Source organism: Mesoplodon bidens, assembly GCF_964165515.1.
Source record: "Mesoplodon bidens genome assembly, chromosome: 15".
Classification (NCBI taxonomy): Eukaryota; Metazoa; Chordata; class Mammalia; order Artiodactyla; family Ziphiidae; genus Mesoplodon; species Mesoplodon bidens.
Genome location: NC_138171.1, coordinates 86,252,998 through 86,270,392, shown reverse-complemented (window position 1 = coordinate 86,270,392; position 17,395 = coordinate 86,252,998). Strand labels below are relative to the sequence as shown.

Sequence of the window (17,395 nt, the reverse complement as noted above, 5' to 3'; positions counted from 1 at the left end):
TAATTTACGGCAAATTTTAATAGATTTATAAAAGTCGTATATACAAAACATGTTAAACTAACCCCCGTAGCTATACAATACACTTTTTACACTGCATCATGTATCTCTGAACCTGGAACACAGCATCCGTAAACCGAGGCCTGTCCCCCACTGCTGGAGCTGCAACGACACCCCAGGGGCGGTGCCCGTGACCCAGCACTCAGCTGTTGCCCTTGAATTTCCTTTCTGAGTGGAGAGACCCCGGAAGAGCTCAGAGCTCCGTTTCTGCAGCCGCTGCCGCAGCTGATGGTCCCCACGGCCCTGCCCCGCCCCGGGGCCCCCCACGCACTCCAGGGGCCGCAGCACAGCGCCGAGGAGGTGCGCTGAGGACGTGGCAGAGAGGAGGGGGCCGAACACACAACCCTGAACTTCCTGGCTGCGCTCGTGTCAACAGAGAATAACATGCCTGCCAACTTTAGCTGCTTCGAACGGAGCGAAGGAAGACACTTGGAATGTTTTGCCATTTGCACAGCAGGTCAAACGGTAATGCGTTCAGATGCTGGAGATGGGCAGGCTCAATAGAGACCTCTTTTACATTTCTCGACAAACAGGCTTGTTAGAGAATCTAACAGCTACGATGATGGGGAGAAAGTTTCACAGGGTGCCCGTGAGCCCTCCTGGAACAGGCCTCGGCCCCGGCTTCCACAGACTCCGCAGTGAGAGCTCTGGCCACCCGTTCGCCGGTGAACCTGGGAAAGGTGCCCGGGCTCGTGCAGAGAGCTTGGGCGGGGAGGGAGCCACGGAGAAGCGGCTCCGCCGGCCCGGCTGTCAGATGAAGGCTGCTTCCACGTTTGTGACCTGAGTTCCAGAGTCTCCTATAGGGGACAGTGCTCTCTGCCCAGCGTGGGCACGGACCTCTTTTGAGGGCAGCCGGACAGACGGTGGTGAGGAGACCTCCTGGGTCCCCCGAGGCTGCGGGGGGCTTCCCCGGGGGCCAGGCACTGAGCGGAGGGTTCAGCTGCAAGGCACATGGTGGCCCCACGAGATGCCCCGTGAGATGCCGTAAAGCGCCCAGCCTGCTGCAGCAGCACACCCGGCCCATTGCTACTCAGGGTGGGGCCTCCCGGAACCCCGTTCTCAGTTGCTTCCCGACTGGAGAAATTCTGAAGTCGGCTGAAGAGCTGAGCCCCTGGACCAGCACCGGGAAGCACCAGAACCCACAGCGGAGGGCCCGTTTCCCCCGACTCACAAGGGTCATGCTCTCAGCTGCCCCTACACTGGACTTCCCTCGGCCGGACTCCGGGTCAGCCTCACCAGGCGGGATGCGCGGTCCACCCCTCCCCAGTGTCCACACCGCCTGGGCCACCAGCGCGGTCTGGCTCTGCAACCTGCCGGGAAATGCGGTCCCACGGGAAACCTCCACCTTGACTGTGAATAGCTGCGGTTATGTTCATTTGGGGGAATTAATCGGCTTTTGAAAGCACAAAATAAAATGCGTTAATAAAAAGGCGCCCGAGTGACAAGCCTGGAACAGACAGATCAGGACGACCGTGAGCCCGCGCGGCTCAGCCCCGTCTACACTCTGCTGGCCGCGCAGTCAGTCAGCCCCGTCTACACTCTGCTGGCTGCGCAGTCAGTCAGCCCCGTCTACACTCCACCAGCCGCGCAATCAGTCAGCCCCGTCTACACTCTGCCGGCCGTGCAATCAGAGTGCCGGCTGCCCGCCCGCCCGCCCGCCCGGGAGGAAACTCGGGCTGGTCCAGGAACCCTTAGTAGCTGCTCTAGTGTTTCACTGTGGTTTGTGTTACACACACACACACACACACACACACACACACACACACACAAGAAAGCCACCGGAATAAAAACACTACCTTCACAACCAGCTCAGAAGCGGAGAACCCAGTTTCCAGGGGGAGCCAGGTGTGCGCTTCTCTGTGAAGCGAGCCACGGGGCCATGCTTACAGCAACAGAGTCTTCGGGTCGCTGTAATAAGAACCTCACAGTGACGGGCCAAGGTCCTCGCCGGATCTGAGGAGGAGGAGGGAGGCGCCACAGGCCGGGTGGGATACAAGAGCAGTTCCCGCCTGTCCTCAGCTACCCCACACCCTAATCACAGGCCGCCGGGGAGGGCCCTGCTGCCCGACGAGTTCTGCGTTTTGGGGCAGGAATCTCATGGTCGATTTCTGAGTCCCACCCCATTTCCTACCTCTTGCTGTACTCAGATGCCAATTCCCGGGAACATCCATCCTGCCAGGATGTCTGAGAACTCACTTGGGCTGGCAACATCCCGCTCCTTCCTGCAGGGACCTGGGGCGGGAGCCTCGCGTAGCAGGCCCCACGCTGAGCAGCGCTCCACTCTCCTAGGGGCTCACGACCACCGTCAGGGTCAGCAGAACCCCTGCAGGTGTGCGGTCCACGCAGAGAAGCCATTCTGGGTGTGAAGCACCCCATGTCATCCAGCGAGAGGCGGGCACTGGGGGTGCTTCACGCAGGTAGCAACCTGCTGTGCTTTGAAGTAGGTTTTCACCTGAAGAGATGCCAACATGGTATGGAAACCAAAACCACCTATTTCAGTACCATCCTGAGCACCAGCGAACACCCAGCCTCTAAGTTCTAGCGGGTTCTGGAGGGCGGGACCTGGCAGGAGAGTGAGGGCCCACAGGAGCAGCCGGGCCTCGCGTGCCCTGAAGTCCTCCTCCAGCAGAAGGTAGGAACCAGGCACCAAGAGTGGGACCGAGGAAGCGGAGTGGCCCTTCCACGCCCCAGGGGCTCCCCTCCACCCACAGCGAGCCTTCCTCTTCCCTGAACTCAGTGCAAACCGCGTGCCGCCTGCTGATAAGGGCCGTCAACACAGCGAGTGCCAGCCTCTGAGCCGCCTTAACCAAGCAGCTCCTTCCTCTGGGGACCCGCCACCACCCTCTTCAGGGCCCAGCAGGTGCCTCACAAACGCAGTCAGTAAAAGCAGCCCTTGCTCAGGAGGGCTGAGCTCTCAGCCGCGCCCCCAGCTGCAGGCCCGGCACCAACCTTGGTACCAGGGCCTGCGCCCGCCCCGAATGCCAAGTCCGTGAAACGCAGGAATCCCACACGCAAGGCCCACCTCTCCCTAGCGCTGCCAGGCAGACTTTAAAAGGGCTTGTCTTTGTCTTCAGAGCTCTCTAAATTTCCGGGCATCACTGAAGAATGAGGTTGCTGAGCATATCTGATGTACCTTACGGAGAAGGTGGCGTCAGAAGGCCTGAAAGGACCACACGACACGCTGTTGAAGGCTTAGTGGGAACTTCTGCTCTTCACTTAAACCACAACAGAAAACCCAGCATCACTTTCTTCCTGAGGCAGGTTGTAGGTCACAGCAAGGGGAGGATTCGGGGGCCAGTACGTTGTGGACCACAATTCCAGCGGCCTGGAGGGAGTCCTCCATGGTCCTCTGCTTCATGGCTCATGACCCCGGCTGCACAGCGACCACCGGGGAAAGCAGGAGTGCGTCCACGTGATGCCTGTACGGCACGGGTTCTGGGTGGCTCAGCCCAGGGCTTTGCAAAGCCCCTCAGGTGATCTGACTGTGGCGCCAGAGCTGAGCATCGTGATCTGATCCAACTTTTACAAATGGGGAAACTGGAACTCGAAGGGCTTAGCCCTCAGCCACGTGGATAATGACGAGTACAGGTTTCTCTGGGGGCGGCGGGAGCAGGTCTGCCTTCCTCACACGTGGACGCACACAACGCCTACCCAGGCGATGGCCACTAGACAATACATACGTGCCTTTTCTACAAGACAATCCTGAGCGCCACGAGCTCTGTCGGCTGGGAATCGTTCGCACTTTGCATCAGTGGTTTCTTCGTTTTGTGATGGGGACGGTCACTCCACGGGGTTGCGGAGAAAGAGGTCCCACCCTTGCCTTCCCTTGGGCTTCCCCCAGCCTCCGGTCTCTGACCACGTCCACGTCCATCACCAGGTCCTCTCCTCGGGCCCCCAGGCCTCAGGGCAGCAGGATCCCTCCTTCACACACACACGTGTCTTTACATGTATTTGCCGCTGTTCCTTGTCCTGAAGTCGTGTTCTAGAGGCATCCACTCAGTGACAGCGCTCCTGTGTCCCCCGTGGAAATAAAAACTGCGATCGACAAGTAATGAACCTTCAAGGAACATTAGGAGAGTTATCCAACTGCTCCGAATTTTGGGGACTGTAAAATTAATGTTGACTTCGCATGCTGAGTTGATATTTTCCATTAAGCAAAGGAAAACTAAGGATATATCTTAATAAACATCCAGAGACTGAAGGTGGTCCGATCATCAAACCAGCCCCTGCTGCCAATGCTAAGATGCTGTGCCAAGCGTAAGCGGTGAGCAACTCACCCGACCGCTCTCCTCCTAACGGTGCCGTTACTCACGACGCCAAGTTAGTGTCTGTGCCCAGGATGCCCAAGTTAGTCAGTCACGACTAATAATCTTGTTTCAAGATTATTTCCTGATCTTGGAGTTGAAATAACCTGACTCATTTTTATCAAAGAAGTAAAAAAATTACAAGAATGAGGAGTCTAGAGAACTCTCTATATAAATTACAAAGCTACAATGCAATATCTTTAAAACAATTTCTCTACAAACTGAAGGGTTAAAAAAATATTTCAGTAAAAAACGTACATGTGTCCTTATGTGTAAACAGTATAACTATGAGGAAAATATCTTAGTTTGAGGAAGTTTATTGTTACATTTTTGCAATAACAGATGAGGCACAACTATCTCAATAAAAAAGACAATAATCAAGGGTAACAGTGAAATTAAAATTAAAAAAATAGAAAAGCCTAAGGTTTTGGAGAGAAAAGTGACTATAATCTATGTGTAGAAAGGCTGTAAATGGTTTCAGTTGACCTTGCAAAGAGCGATCTTCTTCTCGGATGCCGACCAATCATGGAATTGAGGGCCGGGTGCCCTGCAGGACTAAGCCGTCCACTCAGCTTGAAGAGGGGAGCTCGGCCACAGGGGGGAGAGCGGGTCAGTTCTGGGCCAGGCAGGGGCCCCCCTCGGGCTGTCCCCCCTGCTTCCCAGTCCGCTCAGCTTCCCTGTCTACACCAACTCACTTCAGCCTCCGAAAGCAAACCAACAGCCGCGTCAGACAGTTTAAAGAACAAACGGCACTTGCCGACCGTGCTGACCCCACTCGCCAGCAAGCCGTTCGGACGGGCACCTGCACTGGCTACGCCAACCGCCCCCTCCGCCAGACCACAGAGAGTGTTTCCAGGCTGGTGAGGAAGCGCGTGGGTCCCGACACACGTTGTGAGACCTGGAACCCGGCAGGCGAGGAGTGCTCGGGCCCCAGGACAGGGTCCTCTGAGCAGCGACAGCGGGGTCTTGGGCCGCCCTGACGCAGCCCGTTGAGAATGTTCTTTTTCCTTTCAGCCTCGGTCATCGGCCCCGATCCCGGGGCACGTCCTCTCCGTTTATGAAGAGCCACAGGAAGCAGTACAAAAACAGCAACTTTTCTCCAGCCAAAAAAAAGAGCCGAAACCCCAGCAAACATCGACAGGAAGCCTTGAGCGCCCAGAGAGACAGGATTTCATGTCGTCTCCTCATTAAAACCCTGTGATAACAAGGCTGACTCAGAAGCAGTTTCTTTCCTCCCTTTCCTCCTGGGTCAGCATCTGCCACAAGATCCCTGTTTATCTGCTGGGTGAAGGCAAGCAAGCCACTCACCAGGGACGCAGGACCGGGAACAGTGTGGCCTGGGGATGGGGCCCGGGGACGGTTACTCAACCACAGGAACATTCTAGTGCCACTGACAAAGGAAGCTTTTTTCTCTTTTAAATGCTAGGCAGAGTCTTCAACACGCCAGACACTCTTGAGTAGAGTAATACACAGCAGGGACCAGTTTGGAATGCAATGTATTTTTAAACACAGTGAAAGACACCTGGACAGAGTAACTGGACAAGTTAACTGAGTGTAAGATTGACCAACTCGCGTCGACATTCACAGCCTCTGCAGTTTCACTCAGAGGAGACCACGTCTGACAGTTTTCCTGCTACATGTGTACGTTAGTAGAAGCGAGAGACCGGGAATGAGAACCTCGATTCTCTGACACTAGAAGGCAGCGCGGAGCCCGGGGGCATTAACGAGGGCTCCGCTGGCAATGCCGCCAGCTCTCGGAAGCCCCTGAGAGGAAAGGAGCTCTCCACTTCCTCCAAAGAAGGAAAGGCTCCCTGCAGCCGACTGCAGCGTCGGAGACGACTCAGAAGACAGAAGAGTCATCTGCAAGGCCAGCTGGTTGAAGTCTTTACCGAGGGGCGGGGAGGGTGGGCACAGAGGCAGCGGGCACTGCCCTGTGCAGAGGAGAGGGGGCTGTTCACGGCAGCACCTGTGCGCACACTTTCCGCCCCGTGTCCCGTCGTGCTGCGGGCTGATTGGACAGGGCAGGAAGAGAGCGCAGGCTGTGGGGCCTTAAGTCCACACCGCCAGCTCTCACTGCCACCCTCTCATCTGACGGCCGGGCCAGGGCCTCTTGGGACATCGGCACAAGAGACTTAAAAGGCAGCGCGCTCCCTTGGGGAGGTGGTGGCGACAGCCCACGCTTCACCTCCTACAAGCCACCCCCCCCCGCCCCGGCAACACTCCTCACCAAGCACTCTCGAGTTAGAGAGAAAAGCCATCTGCAAAGATGTCGGTTTTCGTGTTTCTGTCATTAAAGACAGAGTGCGCGCGCACACACACGCAGTCCTCGATTACATTGTGTCAGAGAAGGAATAGTTTCTGTAAAAAGAAAGAAAGCTGTGTTATTAGGCATTACACGTTAATACCAAAGTGATCGCTTGGATTTTCAGTAGTTTCACTAGTCCCCAGGATTCAGTAGCTAACATCAAAGTGTCACGTCCTTTGGCCTAGAGCGTGGCGGGCCTCATGGCATCCCTGAGCCAGGTGTTGAGGGCACGGATTCGGGAAACCCGCTCCGGGACACCGGGGAGATCTGGCCTGTGGCCGGCGAGGCTGCTGAAGGACCGCAAGAGCGAGGGGCCTCCTCTTTCACTGCAACATAATATCCTTCAGGTTCTCTTGCAGGATGGTGTCCTTCACAGCGTGAAAGACGAAGCGGATGTTCTCGGTGTCTATGGCGGTGGTGAAGTGGTGGAAGAGGGGCTTACTGCGATTCCGTCTCTTCCGGTCGAAACACTGGACCAGGTAGCGCTGGACGTCCTCCAGCCTGTGGGGGTCACCCTTGAAGTCTGGGAAGTGCTTCTTGATGCTGACAGTCTTTACTTTCTCCACCAGGAGGTCCATCTTGTTGAGGAACAGGATGATGGAGACGTTGAAGAACAGCTTGTTGTTAACGATGGTCTCAAAGATGTTCATGGACTCCACCAGGCGGTTGGTGCGCCTGTCTTCCATGAGGACCTGGTCGTACTCGCTGGACGAGACCATGAACAGGATCGACGTGATCCCATCAAAGCACTGGAACCACTTCTGGCGCTGAGACCGCTGGCCGCCCACATCCACCATCTTGAAGGGGATTTTTTTGATGACAAAGTCATGCTCCACGATGCCCTTGGTGGCCTTCCTCGCCAGCAGGATGTCCTGCTTGCTAGGAAAGTAATTCTGTAAAATGGGAATCGGGAGAAATTTAGGAGAGGAAGAACATGAGAAAATAAGAACAAAAAGGTGGGGTGGAAGGAGAGAGTTACAGTGGCTTCTGAGAGAAGCTGGACCAAACCCCAGAAGCAGCTTTCAGTTACAAACATACAAATTCACCACGAAGCAAAACGTGAAGGAACTAAACGGCTCATTTCAAAATGAACAAAGGCTCATCAGGATGAGGAAGGATGATCAGAAGCTTCACTGTTAAGCCCCAGTCTGAAATCTCATCGACCTTCTTCTCCACAGGAGACTTCCATCTTTTTTTTCCTGCACCACAGCTACCTTTCTATTTTTCTAACTTCTAGGGCACACGCATTCCAAACCCTTACTATGAACTGATTTAACTTAGGTTTTGCAACGCTATTTAAATTCACCCTGCAATATATTTAATATGTTATTCTTGGAGAACTCTTAAAGCCTTTAGCAACACACGGGCAACTGTGGTCACTCACACCGCTTTGATCCTGCACTATTAACAATCCTCCAGTGATTACTGCACACCAGCACTCATGCATCATCCTTGCCAAAAATCCAAACAGGGCTGAAGCCTCTAGAGCCAACTACCAATTCATGAGGTCTAGAGGGGAGACAGAAACATCTTCAACAGCACTGCAGGGACGGAAGAGCGAAACTGAGACGTGAGAAACCCTACAGGAGAAATAATGCAATTACTCCAACAAATAAATTGAAAGGAAGAAAAAGACGGAAGGAGAAACCTATAGAATAAAAGAAGTCTAAGTGCCACGGACCAATTGCAATGGATGGACTGTAATAGGATGTTGATTCAAACTACTAAAATAAAGCAGCATCCGCAAGCAAACATTAATGAGACAACTGGGAAAGTCTCAAAACTGACTTGATATTAAGGAATTATCGCCAGTTTTTTAGGAGCAATAATGGCATTGTGGTCACCTGACACAACAAACATGGCTCACAAGGACGGCGAAAGCCCTCACCGCTTGGGCTGCTTTGGTCTCCACACAAATGTTTTCTAATCCTGGATCACAGACTCCTGGGGTGGGGGTCTTACTCACCAGCTGGCCAATCCGGTCCAAGTTATCCAGGAAGTACTTCACCGATTCACCCTGTCATGGAGAAAATAGAGTCACAATTCAGTCTTGGTTGAGGAACCCTGATTTGGTAAAATGACTGCTATTTTGCCTCTGTGTAAATAGGATGGCAAAGTAAAAAGGCTAATAGCATACATGTATTTTTAAAAATTAAAAACACAATTTAAAAAATTTAAAAATGCAATTCCTGTAGCTCTGATCCCAAGGTTCAAATTCAGACTGTGTTTTCCAAAGCGCCCCTGGCTTGATCCTGGTGACGGGCAGGGTGCCGACTCCCTTCTTTCCCAGACATGGAGACTGGCCTGCTCCAGGCCACGCCACCAGGGAGCTGGCGCATGAGATTAAGTTCCTGTGAAGGGTTTTGCTCCTGACAGCTGGCCCAACGCGCTCTAGCCACCGTCTCTGAAGAAGGTCCGTCATTGAGAAGAGGCACGTGACAAAACATGCGCCAGTTTCTGGAAACAGGCCTGACGTTCCATTATTACGTCACACATTTGTACGACCTGATTTACAGCCTAGAATGAGGGGACTCCTTGGTCTGGATTTCCGTGCTGGGATGACCAGTCTTTCTCTACCCACTGGACGTTCTCCAGACTGAACGTCGATACAAACCAGGGCTGTTCAACAGCCAGAAGTGACCTTGAAAATCACCCACGGTCCTGTTCTCGGAGGAGTGAACCACCAACACAGCGGCACTCACGGGGCACAAGGAGCGTTCAGAGGGCCTTCAGTGTCGATGAAATGCAGGAACCAGAGGAAGTGGAACTGAACGGGCAAAAGCTCCCCTTAAAAAGTGGGATGCTGATTATACCCCGTGTGCCCAGAGGACACGGCTTCCTGCAAGGTTTCACCCTGAGCCTCAGTCTGCAGACAGGGACCAGCGAGGACGCTGGGAGAGTCCCCCAGGGAAGCCACGCCAGCCCCGTGTTCTCATGACAGTGGAGGGTGGCAAGGAGGTGGCACTCTGGGCTTTTAAGGAGGAAGATCATCAGGAAGGTCCTAGACAACAGCTTGAGCTTGAGACGTCGTAAAAAAAGACGAAGAATGACAGGAGCGGCAAGTCCTGGTTCCGCCCTCCCCACGTGGGGTGGGTTTCCTTCAGTGAAGAATCAACCCTCCCATTTTAAAATGAAGGCCTGGGGGTGATTCGGCAGAGAGCATTTTGTTTACGGAACAGAAATACACCTTCCCTGCATCACAGCTCAGATCACGATTTGCGATACCATCTTCCCCCTGGGCATCGGTGCTATCAGGGCACAGGTTGACTCCGCCCCGGGAGGCCGGGGTCTGGGCCGGCATGAACGCCTCGCCTCCAGCCGCGGCCCCCAGCCCGCACACAGCTCCTCCCCGTGGAGGGGAAGCTGGGTTCGGTGCAGCGGGAGGTCGCGCCCCTTCCCGCAGCTGCCGATCGTGCCCTGCCGACTGGCACAGCCTGCCTCCTCCCATGGCCGGGCAGGAAACAGCTGGTGAGCGAAGAGCTGCCGGAGTGGACGCCAACTCACCTGATTTATGGCTACTCCTTCCCCAAAGCTCTCATCTCTCTTACCTCCCACCGCCTCTCATTCGGGGCCCTCGGAGGCGCGATGAGAGCTCAAGAACAATCAAGGCACTGCCCGTGTCCCCCGCGCATCCTTCCAGGGAGGCGGGGCAGCGGGGACGGCCCACAGCCAGCCACTCCTGCCTGACTCGGGCGGGGGCTCCAGGCACAAAGACAGTGGAACCGGCCCCGACTCCCACCACCACCCGGCCAGGGGTCTTGGCCTGATTGGGCACAAAAAGTCACGGTGACGCAGATACCCCAGCCATGTTCTGTCACCACGGCATGACAGTTGTCCCGGTGGCACCGCGACATGGGTGCAAGTGCCGAACCTCGACACAGACGTGACGTGCAAAATGCCCCGAGGACACAAGTAGGCATGAGCTAAACACAGACTATTAAGAAAGGGAGGAAATCCTTTTCCCCCAGTTTGACTTTATTTCCAACGATTGAGTTTGAAATCAGGGTCAGCCCAATGGACCTTAAAACACACCAAATGCTAACATAAACGGAACTTAACAGTTTGTTTCTCCACCAGAACAGTCTGTTTAATCATCTCACCAGCTTGTTTCACGACCTCAAAGGCGGTGACTTATTGGTGACTCTGCCGCTTTGCATGGTTGGTGGCCTCGACTCTTTCCAGGAAGAATCATATATGACATCGGAGAGGGGAGAAATCCTGCCTCACCTGGACAATAAGCTACCGGGTCCGCGTTAGAGCCGCTGTTGAACCGTAAGGCAGAGGACTGCGCCATTCTGCTCTCCAACGTGGGGCTAGCGGGAAGGGGACAGGAGGGCATGAGAAACCAACGTGTTCAGACCAGAAATCGGCCCATAACCTCCGCGTGCGGCGCCATCCTCCTGGGCTGAGTTGGAACCGCGGTCGAGGTCACTATGGTTTATTGTCAGAGACTGGACATGTAGCAACAGGCTTCACGATCCCCACAGCGTCAGCTCGTTTAAAGGTCCAGGTTTACACCTCTGATCTATCCTCAACACCAGGAGAACGCGGTCATTTCTTCAGAGAACAGTGTCTGGCAGAACCTGAGATGCTAGCCTGAGATTAACCACTCAGACTTTGCTACAGACTGAATGTCTGTGCCCCCGGCCCCCCATTCACATGCTGAAGCCTAATCCCCAGTGTGATGGTGTTAGGAGGTGGGGCCTCTGGGGGTGCTGAGGTCGTGAAGAGGGAGTCCTCACGATGGGATCAGTGCCCGTATTAGAGGGACCCCAGAGGGCTCCCTCCTGCCTCTGCCACGTGAAGACACAGCGAGAAGACGCCGTCTATGAACCAGGAAGCGGGCCGCCACTTGACACTGAATCTGCCTGTGTCATGGACGTCCAGCCTCCAGAACTGTGAGAAATAAATGCTTGCTGTTTAGTCTGTGGTATTTTTATTACTGCAGCCTGAATGGACTAAGATAGCACCTTGGTAGAAAGAGGCGACACGATCCCAGAGTCTTCTCCTGACAGCTACTGGGGCAACGTGGTCTAACAAAAAGGAGTAAATGGAAAACGGGCTTTTTACAATCCTGCTTGGTTTGAAAAATCTGTATCACTTAAGATTACTAAAAACATGGATTCATGGATTAGACAAAACACAACAAATTCATTAGCTCAGAGGCCACCAAACACATACTTGACATCAGCCTGCCCTCCCGACTCAATGCTCCCAGCAAAGCACTGACTCTTATTAGCTCCAGATGGATGGCTGAGGTGGGGCCTCATGGGTGGAGAAGAGGGGGCTGTCTGTTTCAAGAAGTAGCAGCAGGTTTATTTGGGGCCCGTGCGGTTGTGCTAGGCACAGACGGCCGAGTGTGACATGAGGATCGTGTGCAAGGTCCAGGCTCATAGCACCAGCGAAGAGAATCATCTTTTTGGCATATCAACTCTGTTCTTCACCAAATCTTCACTGGAAACTCCTATTACCCACAGCTCTAGCAGAGGTCATACACACTCAGGGCTCCATATTCAAGGCTTCTTTCTGTCCGGCATCATCAGACAGACCCTCCTGCACACCCACCCCATCCTCTGTGACAGCCCCCGCAATACTGAAGCTGCTCCTCCGTCGCACGTCGGCCTCAGGCACCCATTCAGCCCATTTAGGCCTGAGGACAGAGCCTCAGCTCTTGCAGTGCTGAGCAAGCCCACTCTGGTCACATCTCTTTCTCTGCCAGTAATCGATCCAGTCTCCCATACTTGGTTGAATTCTGGTCCTTTCTGTCAGTGTCACAGGGGAGCTGTGTGCATGAAAGAGAGCCCGTCCAGGTCAGGAATCACTGGCAGAGGCCCCGCAGGGCACGGAGAAAGGACAGAGGTGGGCGTGGGTTAGTTTGAGATGCAAAAGGTGGAGGCGGGAAGAAAGCAAGGGCCAGCGAGTGGTTACAGAGGAAACAAACACTAACGTCTACTTTGGGACAGGCAGCTTTCCAGTTCCTAGTCCTGTCTGTCTACACATGAGCTGTTCCTATGTTCCTGTACTCAGCGGAATTAATTCTAAAATTCTAACACAGGGCTTGTCAATGTGAGCAAGAGGATTTGAAAATTTAGTTCACTCACTTAGACACAACAAATTAGAAAGACAAACTTCAAAACTTCAAAACAACAAACTATTCTAAATGTCAGATTTTCATTTCCATTACTTAATAAATATTGGATCTATGACTTAATTTCCATTTAATAGAGATGCTAACCCAACAACCTGTTTGAATAGAGAACTTTTAAAAATACTTTAGAGGACAGACCTTCAAGATGGCAGAGGATTAAGATGTGGAGATCACCTTCCTCCCCACAGATACATCAGAAATACATCTGCATGTGGAACAACTCCTACAGAACACCTACTGAACGCTGGCAGAAGACCTCAGACTTCCCAGAAGATATATAATATATATATATATATATATATATATACATTTCTTTTCCTTTTTCTCTTTTTGTGAGTGTGTATGTGTATGCTTCTTTGTGTGATTTTGTCTATATAGCTTTGCCTTTACCATTTGTCCTAGGGTTCTGTCTGTCCATTTTTTTTTTTTGTATAGTTTTTAGCACTTGTTATCATTGGTGGATTTGTTTCTTGGTTTGGTTGCTCTCTTCTTTCTCTTTTTTTTATTACTTTTTAATTTTTTCCTTTTAAATAATTTTTTATTTTAATAACTTAATTTTATTATTATTATTTTCTTTCTTTCTTTCCTCCCTTTTCTTCTGAGCCATGTGGCTGACAGGGTCTTTGTGCTCCAGCTCGGTGTCAGGCCTGTGCCTCTGAGGTGGGAGTCGAGTTCAGGACATTAATCCACCAGAGACCTCCTGATTCCACATAATATCAAACAGTGAAAGCTCTCCCAGAGATATCCATCTCAATGCTAAGACCCAGCTCCACTCATGACCAGCAAGCTACAGTGCTGGACACCCTATGCCAAACAGCTAGCAAGATGGGAACACAACCCCACCCATTAGCAGAGAGGCAGCCTAAAATCATAACAAGGTCACAGACACCCCAAAACACACCACCGGACGCGGTCCTGCCCACCAGAAAGACAAGATCCAGCCTCATCCACCAGAACACAGGCACCAGTTCCCTCCACCAGGAAGCCTACACAACCCACTGAACCAACCTTAGCCACTGGGGGCAGACAACAAAAACAAAAGGGAGAAGACTCAAATCCATAGAATTAGAAATGAAAAAGGAGAAGTAACAACTGACACTGCAGAAATACAAAGGATCATGAGAGACTACTACAAGCAACTCTATGCCAATAAAATGGACAACTTGGAAGAAATGGACAAATTCTTAGAAAAGCACAACCTTCCAAGACCAAACCAGGAAGAAACAGAAAATATAAACAGACCAATCACAAGCACTGAAATTGAAACTGTGATTAAAAATCTTCCAACAAAAGCCCAGGGCCACATGGCTTCACAGGTGAATTCTATCAAACATTTAGAGAAGAGCTAACACCTATCCTTCTCAAACTCTTCCAAAAAGAACAGAGGGAGGAACAGTCCCAAACTCATTCTACGAGGCCACCATCACCCTGATACCAAAACCAGACAAAGATGTCACAAAGAAAGAAGAGTACAGGCCAATATCACTGGTGAACATAGATGCAAAAATCCTCAACAAAATACTAGCAAACTGAATCCAACAGCACATTAAAAGGATCATACACCATGATCAAGTGGGGTTTATCCCAGCAATGCAAGGATTCTTCAATACATGCAAATCAATCAATGTGATAAACCATATTAACAAATTGAAGGAGAAAAACCATGTGCTCATCTCAATAGATGCAGAAAAAGCTTTCGACAAAATTCAACACCCATTTATGATAAAAACCCTCCAGAAAGTAGGCATAGGGGTAACTTACCTCAATATAATAAAGGCCATATATATGACAAACCCACAGCCAACATCGTTCTCAATGGTGAAAAACTGAAACCATTTCCTCTAAGATTAGGAACAAGACAAGTTTGCCCACTCTCACCACTATTAGTCAACATAGTTTTGGAAGTTTTAGCCACAGCAATCAGAGAAGAAAAAGAAATAAAAGGAATCCAAATCAGAAAAAAAGAAGTAAAGCTGTCACTGTTTGCAGATAACATGATACTATACATAGAGAATCCTAAAGATGCTACCAGAAAACTACTAGAGCTAATCAATGAATTTGGTAAAGTAGCAGGATACAAAATTAATGCACAGAAATCTCTTTCATTCCTATACACTGATGAAAAATCTGAAAGAGAAATTAAGGAAACACTCCCACTTACCTCTGCAACAAAAAGAATAAAATACCTAGGAATAAACCTACCTAAGGAGACAAAAGACCTGTATGCAGAAAACTATAAGACACTAATGAAAGAAATTAAAGATGATACAGACAGATGGAGAGATATACCATGTTCTTGGATTGGAAGAATCAACATTGTGAAAATGACTATACTACCCAAAACAATCTACAGATTCAATGCAATCCCTATCAAACTACCCTATACTACCCAAAACAATCTACAGATTCAATGCAATCCCTATCAAACTACCAATGGCATTTTTCACAGAACTAGAACAAAAAAATTTCACAATTTGTATAAAAACACAAACGACCCAGAATAGCCAAAGCAATCTTGAGAAAGAAAAATGGAGCTGGAGGAATCAGGCTCCCAGACTTCAGACTATACTACAAAGCTACAGTAATCAAGACAGTATGGCACTGGCACAAAAACAGAATTACAGATCAATGGAACAGGATAGAAAGCCCAGGGATAAACCCACACACATATGATCACCTTATTTTTGATAAAGGAGGCAAGAATATACAGTGGAGAAAAGACAGCCTCTTCAATAAGTGGTGCTGGGCAAACTGGACAGCTACATGGAAAAGAATGAACTTAGAACACTCCTTAACACCATACACAAAAATAAACTCTAAATGGATTAAAGACCTAAATGTAAGGCCAGACACTATAACACTCTTAGAGGAAAACATAGGCAGAACACTCTATGACATAAATCACAGCAAGATCCTTCTTGACCCACCTCCTAGAGAAATGGAAATAAAAACAAAACTAAACAAACAGGACCTAATGAAACTTAAAAGTTTTTGCACAGCAAAGGAAAACATAAACAAGATGAAAAGACAACCCTCAGAATGGGAGAAAATATTTGCAAATGAAGCAACTGACAAAGGATTAATCTCCAAAATTTACAAGCAGTTCATGCAGCTCAATATATAAAAAAAAAAAACCCAATCCAAAAATGGGCAGAAGACCTAAAGAGACATTTCTCCAAAGAAGATATACAGACTGCCAACAAACACATGAAAGGATGCTCAACATCACTAATCAAGAGAAATGCAAATCTAAACTACAGTGAAGTATCACCTCACACCAGTCAGAATGGCCATAATCAAAAAATCTACGAACAATAAATGCTGGAGAGGATGTGGAGAAAAGGGAAACCTATCGCACTGTTGGTGGGAATGCAAATTGATACAGCCACTATGGAGAGCAGTATGGAGGTTCCTTAAAAAACTAAGACTAGAACTACCATATGACCCAGCAATCCCACTACTGGGTATATACCCTGAGGAAACCATAATTCAAAAAGAGTCATGTACCATAATGTTCACTGCAGCTCTATTTACAACAGCCAGGACATGGAAGGAACCTAAGTGTCCATCGACAGATGAATGGATAAAGAAGATGTGGCACATATACACAATGGAATATTATTCAGCCATAAAGAGAAACAAAACTGAATCATTTGTAGTGAGGTGGATGGACCTAGAGTCTGTCATACAGACTGAAGTAAGTCAGAAAGAGAAAAACAAATACCATATGCTAACACATACATATGGAATCTAAAAAAAAGAAATTGGTTCCGAAGAACCTAGGGGCAGGACAGGAATAAAGATGCAGACGTAGAGAATGGACTTGAGGACAAGGGGAGGGGGATGGGTAAACTGAGATGAAGTGAGAAACTGGCATGGACATATATACACTACCAAATGTAAAACAGATAGCTAGTGGGAAGCAGATGCATAGCACAGGGAGATCAGCTCGGTGCTTTGTGACCACCTAGAGGGGTGGGATAGGGAGGGTGGGAGGGAGACGCAAGAGGGAGGATATACGAGAACGTATACGTATAGCTGATTCACTTTGTTATAAAGCAGAAACTAACACACCATTGTAAAGCAATTATACTCCAATAAAGATGTTAAAAAATACTTTAAAAAATATTATATAATTCCCCAAAAGAAACTTTGAAATCAGGCTTTGCTAAATTAGTACCTACGATATCTCACTGGGATCTTGCGAGATTAAAATTGTTATCATAGCTCTGAAAGTAATTGGAAAAAGATTAAGCATCATATTAATATATATTAGAAAAATTAAGTTTCTCACATTTTACTTTGGGTGCCTATAAATTGTCTGTTGCTAATTATAATCCTAATGTATTAGGCAAAAGATTCACTGGCAAAGTAGAAGATGCACAAAGCTGTTGGCTGCAGCACTTTTACAACATCAGAAGACTGGGGACAAGCCAAATGCCCGTACCATCAGCTGTGGACCAGAATGAGGGGCCTCTAGGGACAGTTACAGAGTGACTTACAGACGGATAAAAAACCAAGGTGCAAAATGGAACACATAGTGTGATTCCTGTTGTAGAAGGAATGGTGGGGAAATGAAAA

The 17,395-nt window shown here is 49.8% G+C and overlaps 1 protein-coding gene across 1 annotated transcript in view; it reads right to left on the bottom strand.

Annotated features, from left to right (window-relative positions):
* Positions 1 to 17,395, bottom strand: part of GNA12 (G protein subunit alpha 12) — a 113,585-nt gene continuing 96,190 nt past the window's right edge. Inside the window, exons 3-4 of the mRNA XM_081258009.1 lie at positions 8,633 to 8,683; positions 1 to 7,559 (exon numbers count right to left, since the gene is read on the bottom strand). Coding sequence (XP_081114135.1) covers positions 6,990 to 7,559; positions 8,633 to 8,683 — 621 coding nt within the window. The 3' untranslated portion in view covers positions 1 to 6,989. The remainder of the gene's footprint in view (positions 7,560 to 8,632; positions 8,684 to 17,395) is intronic.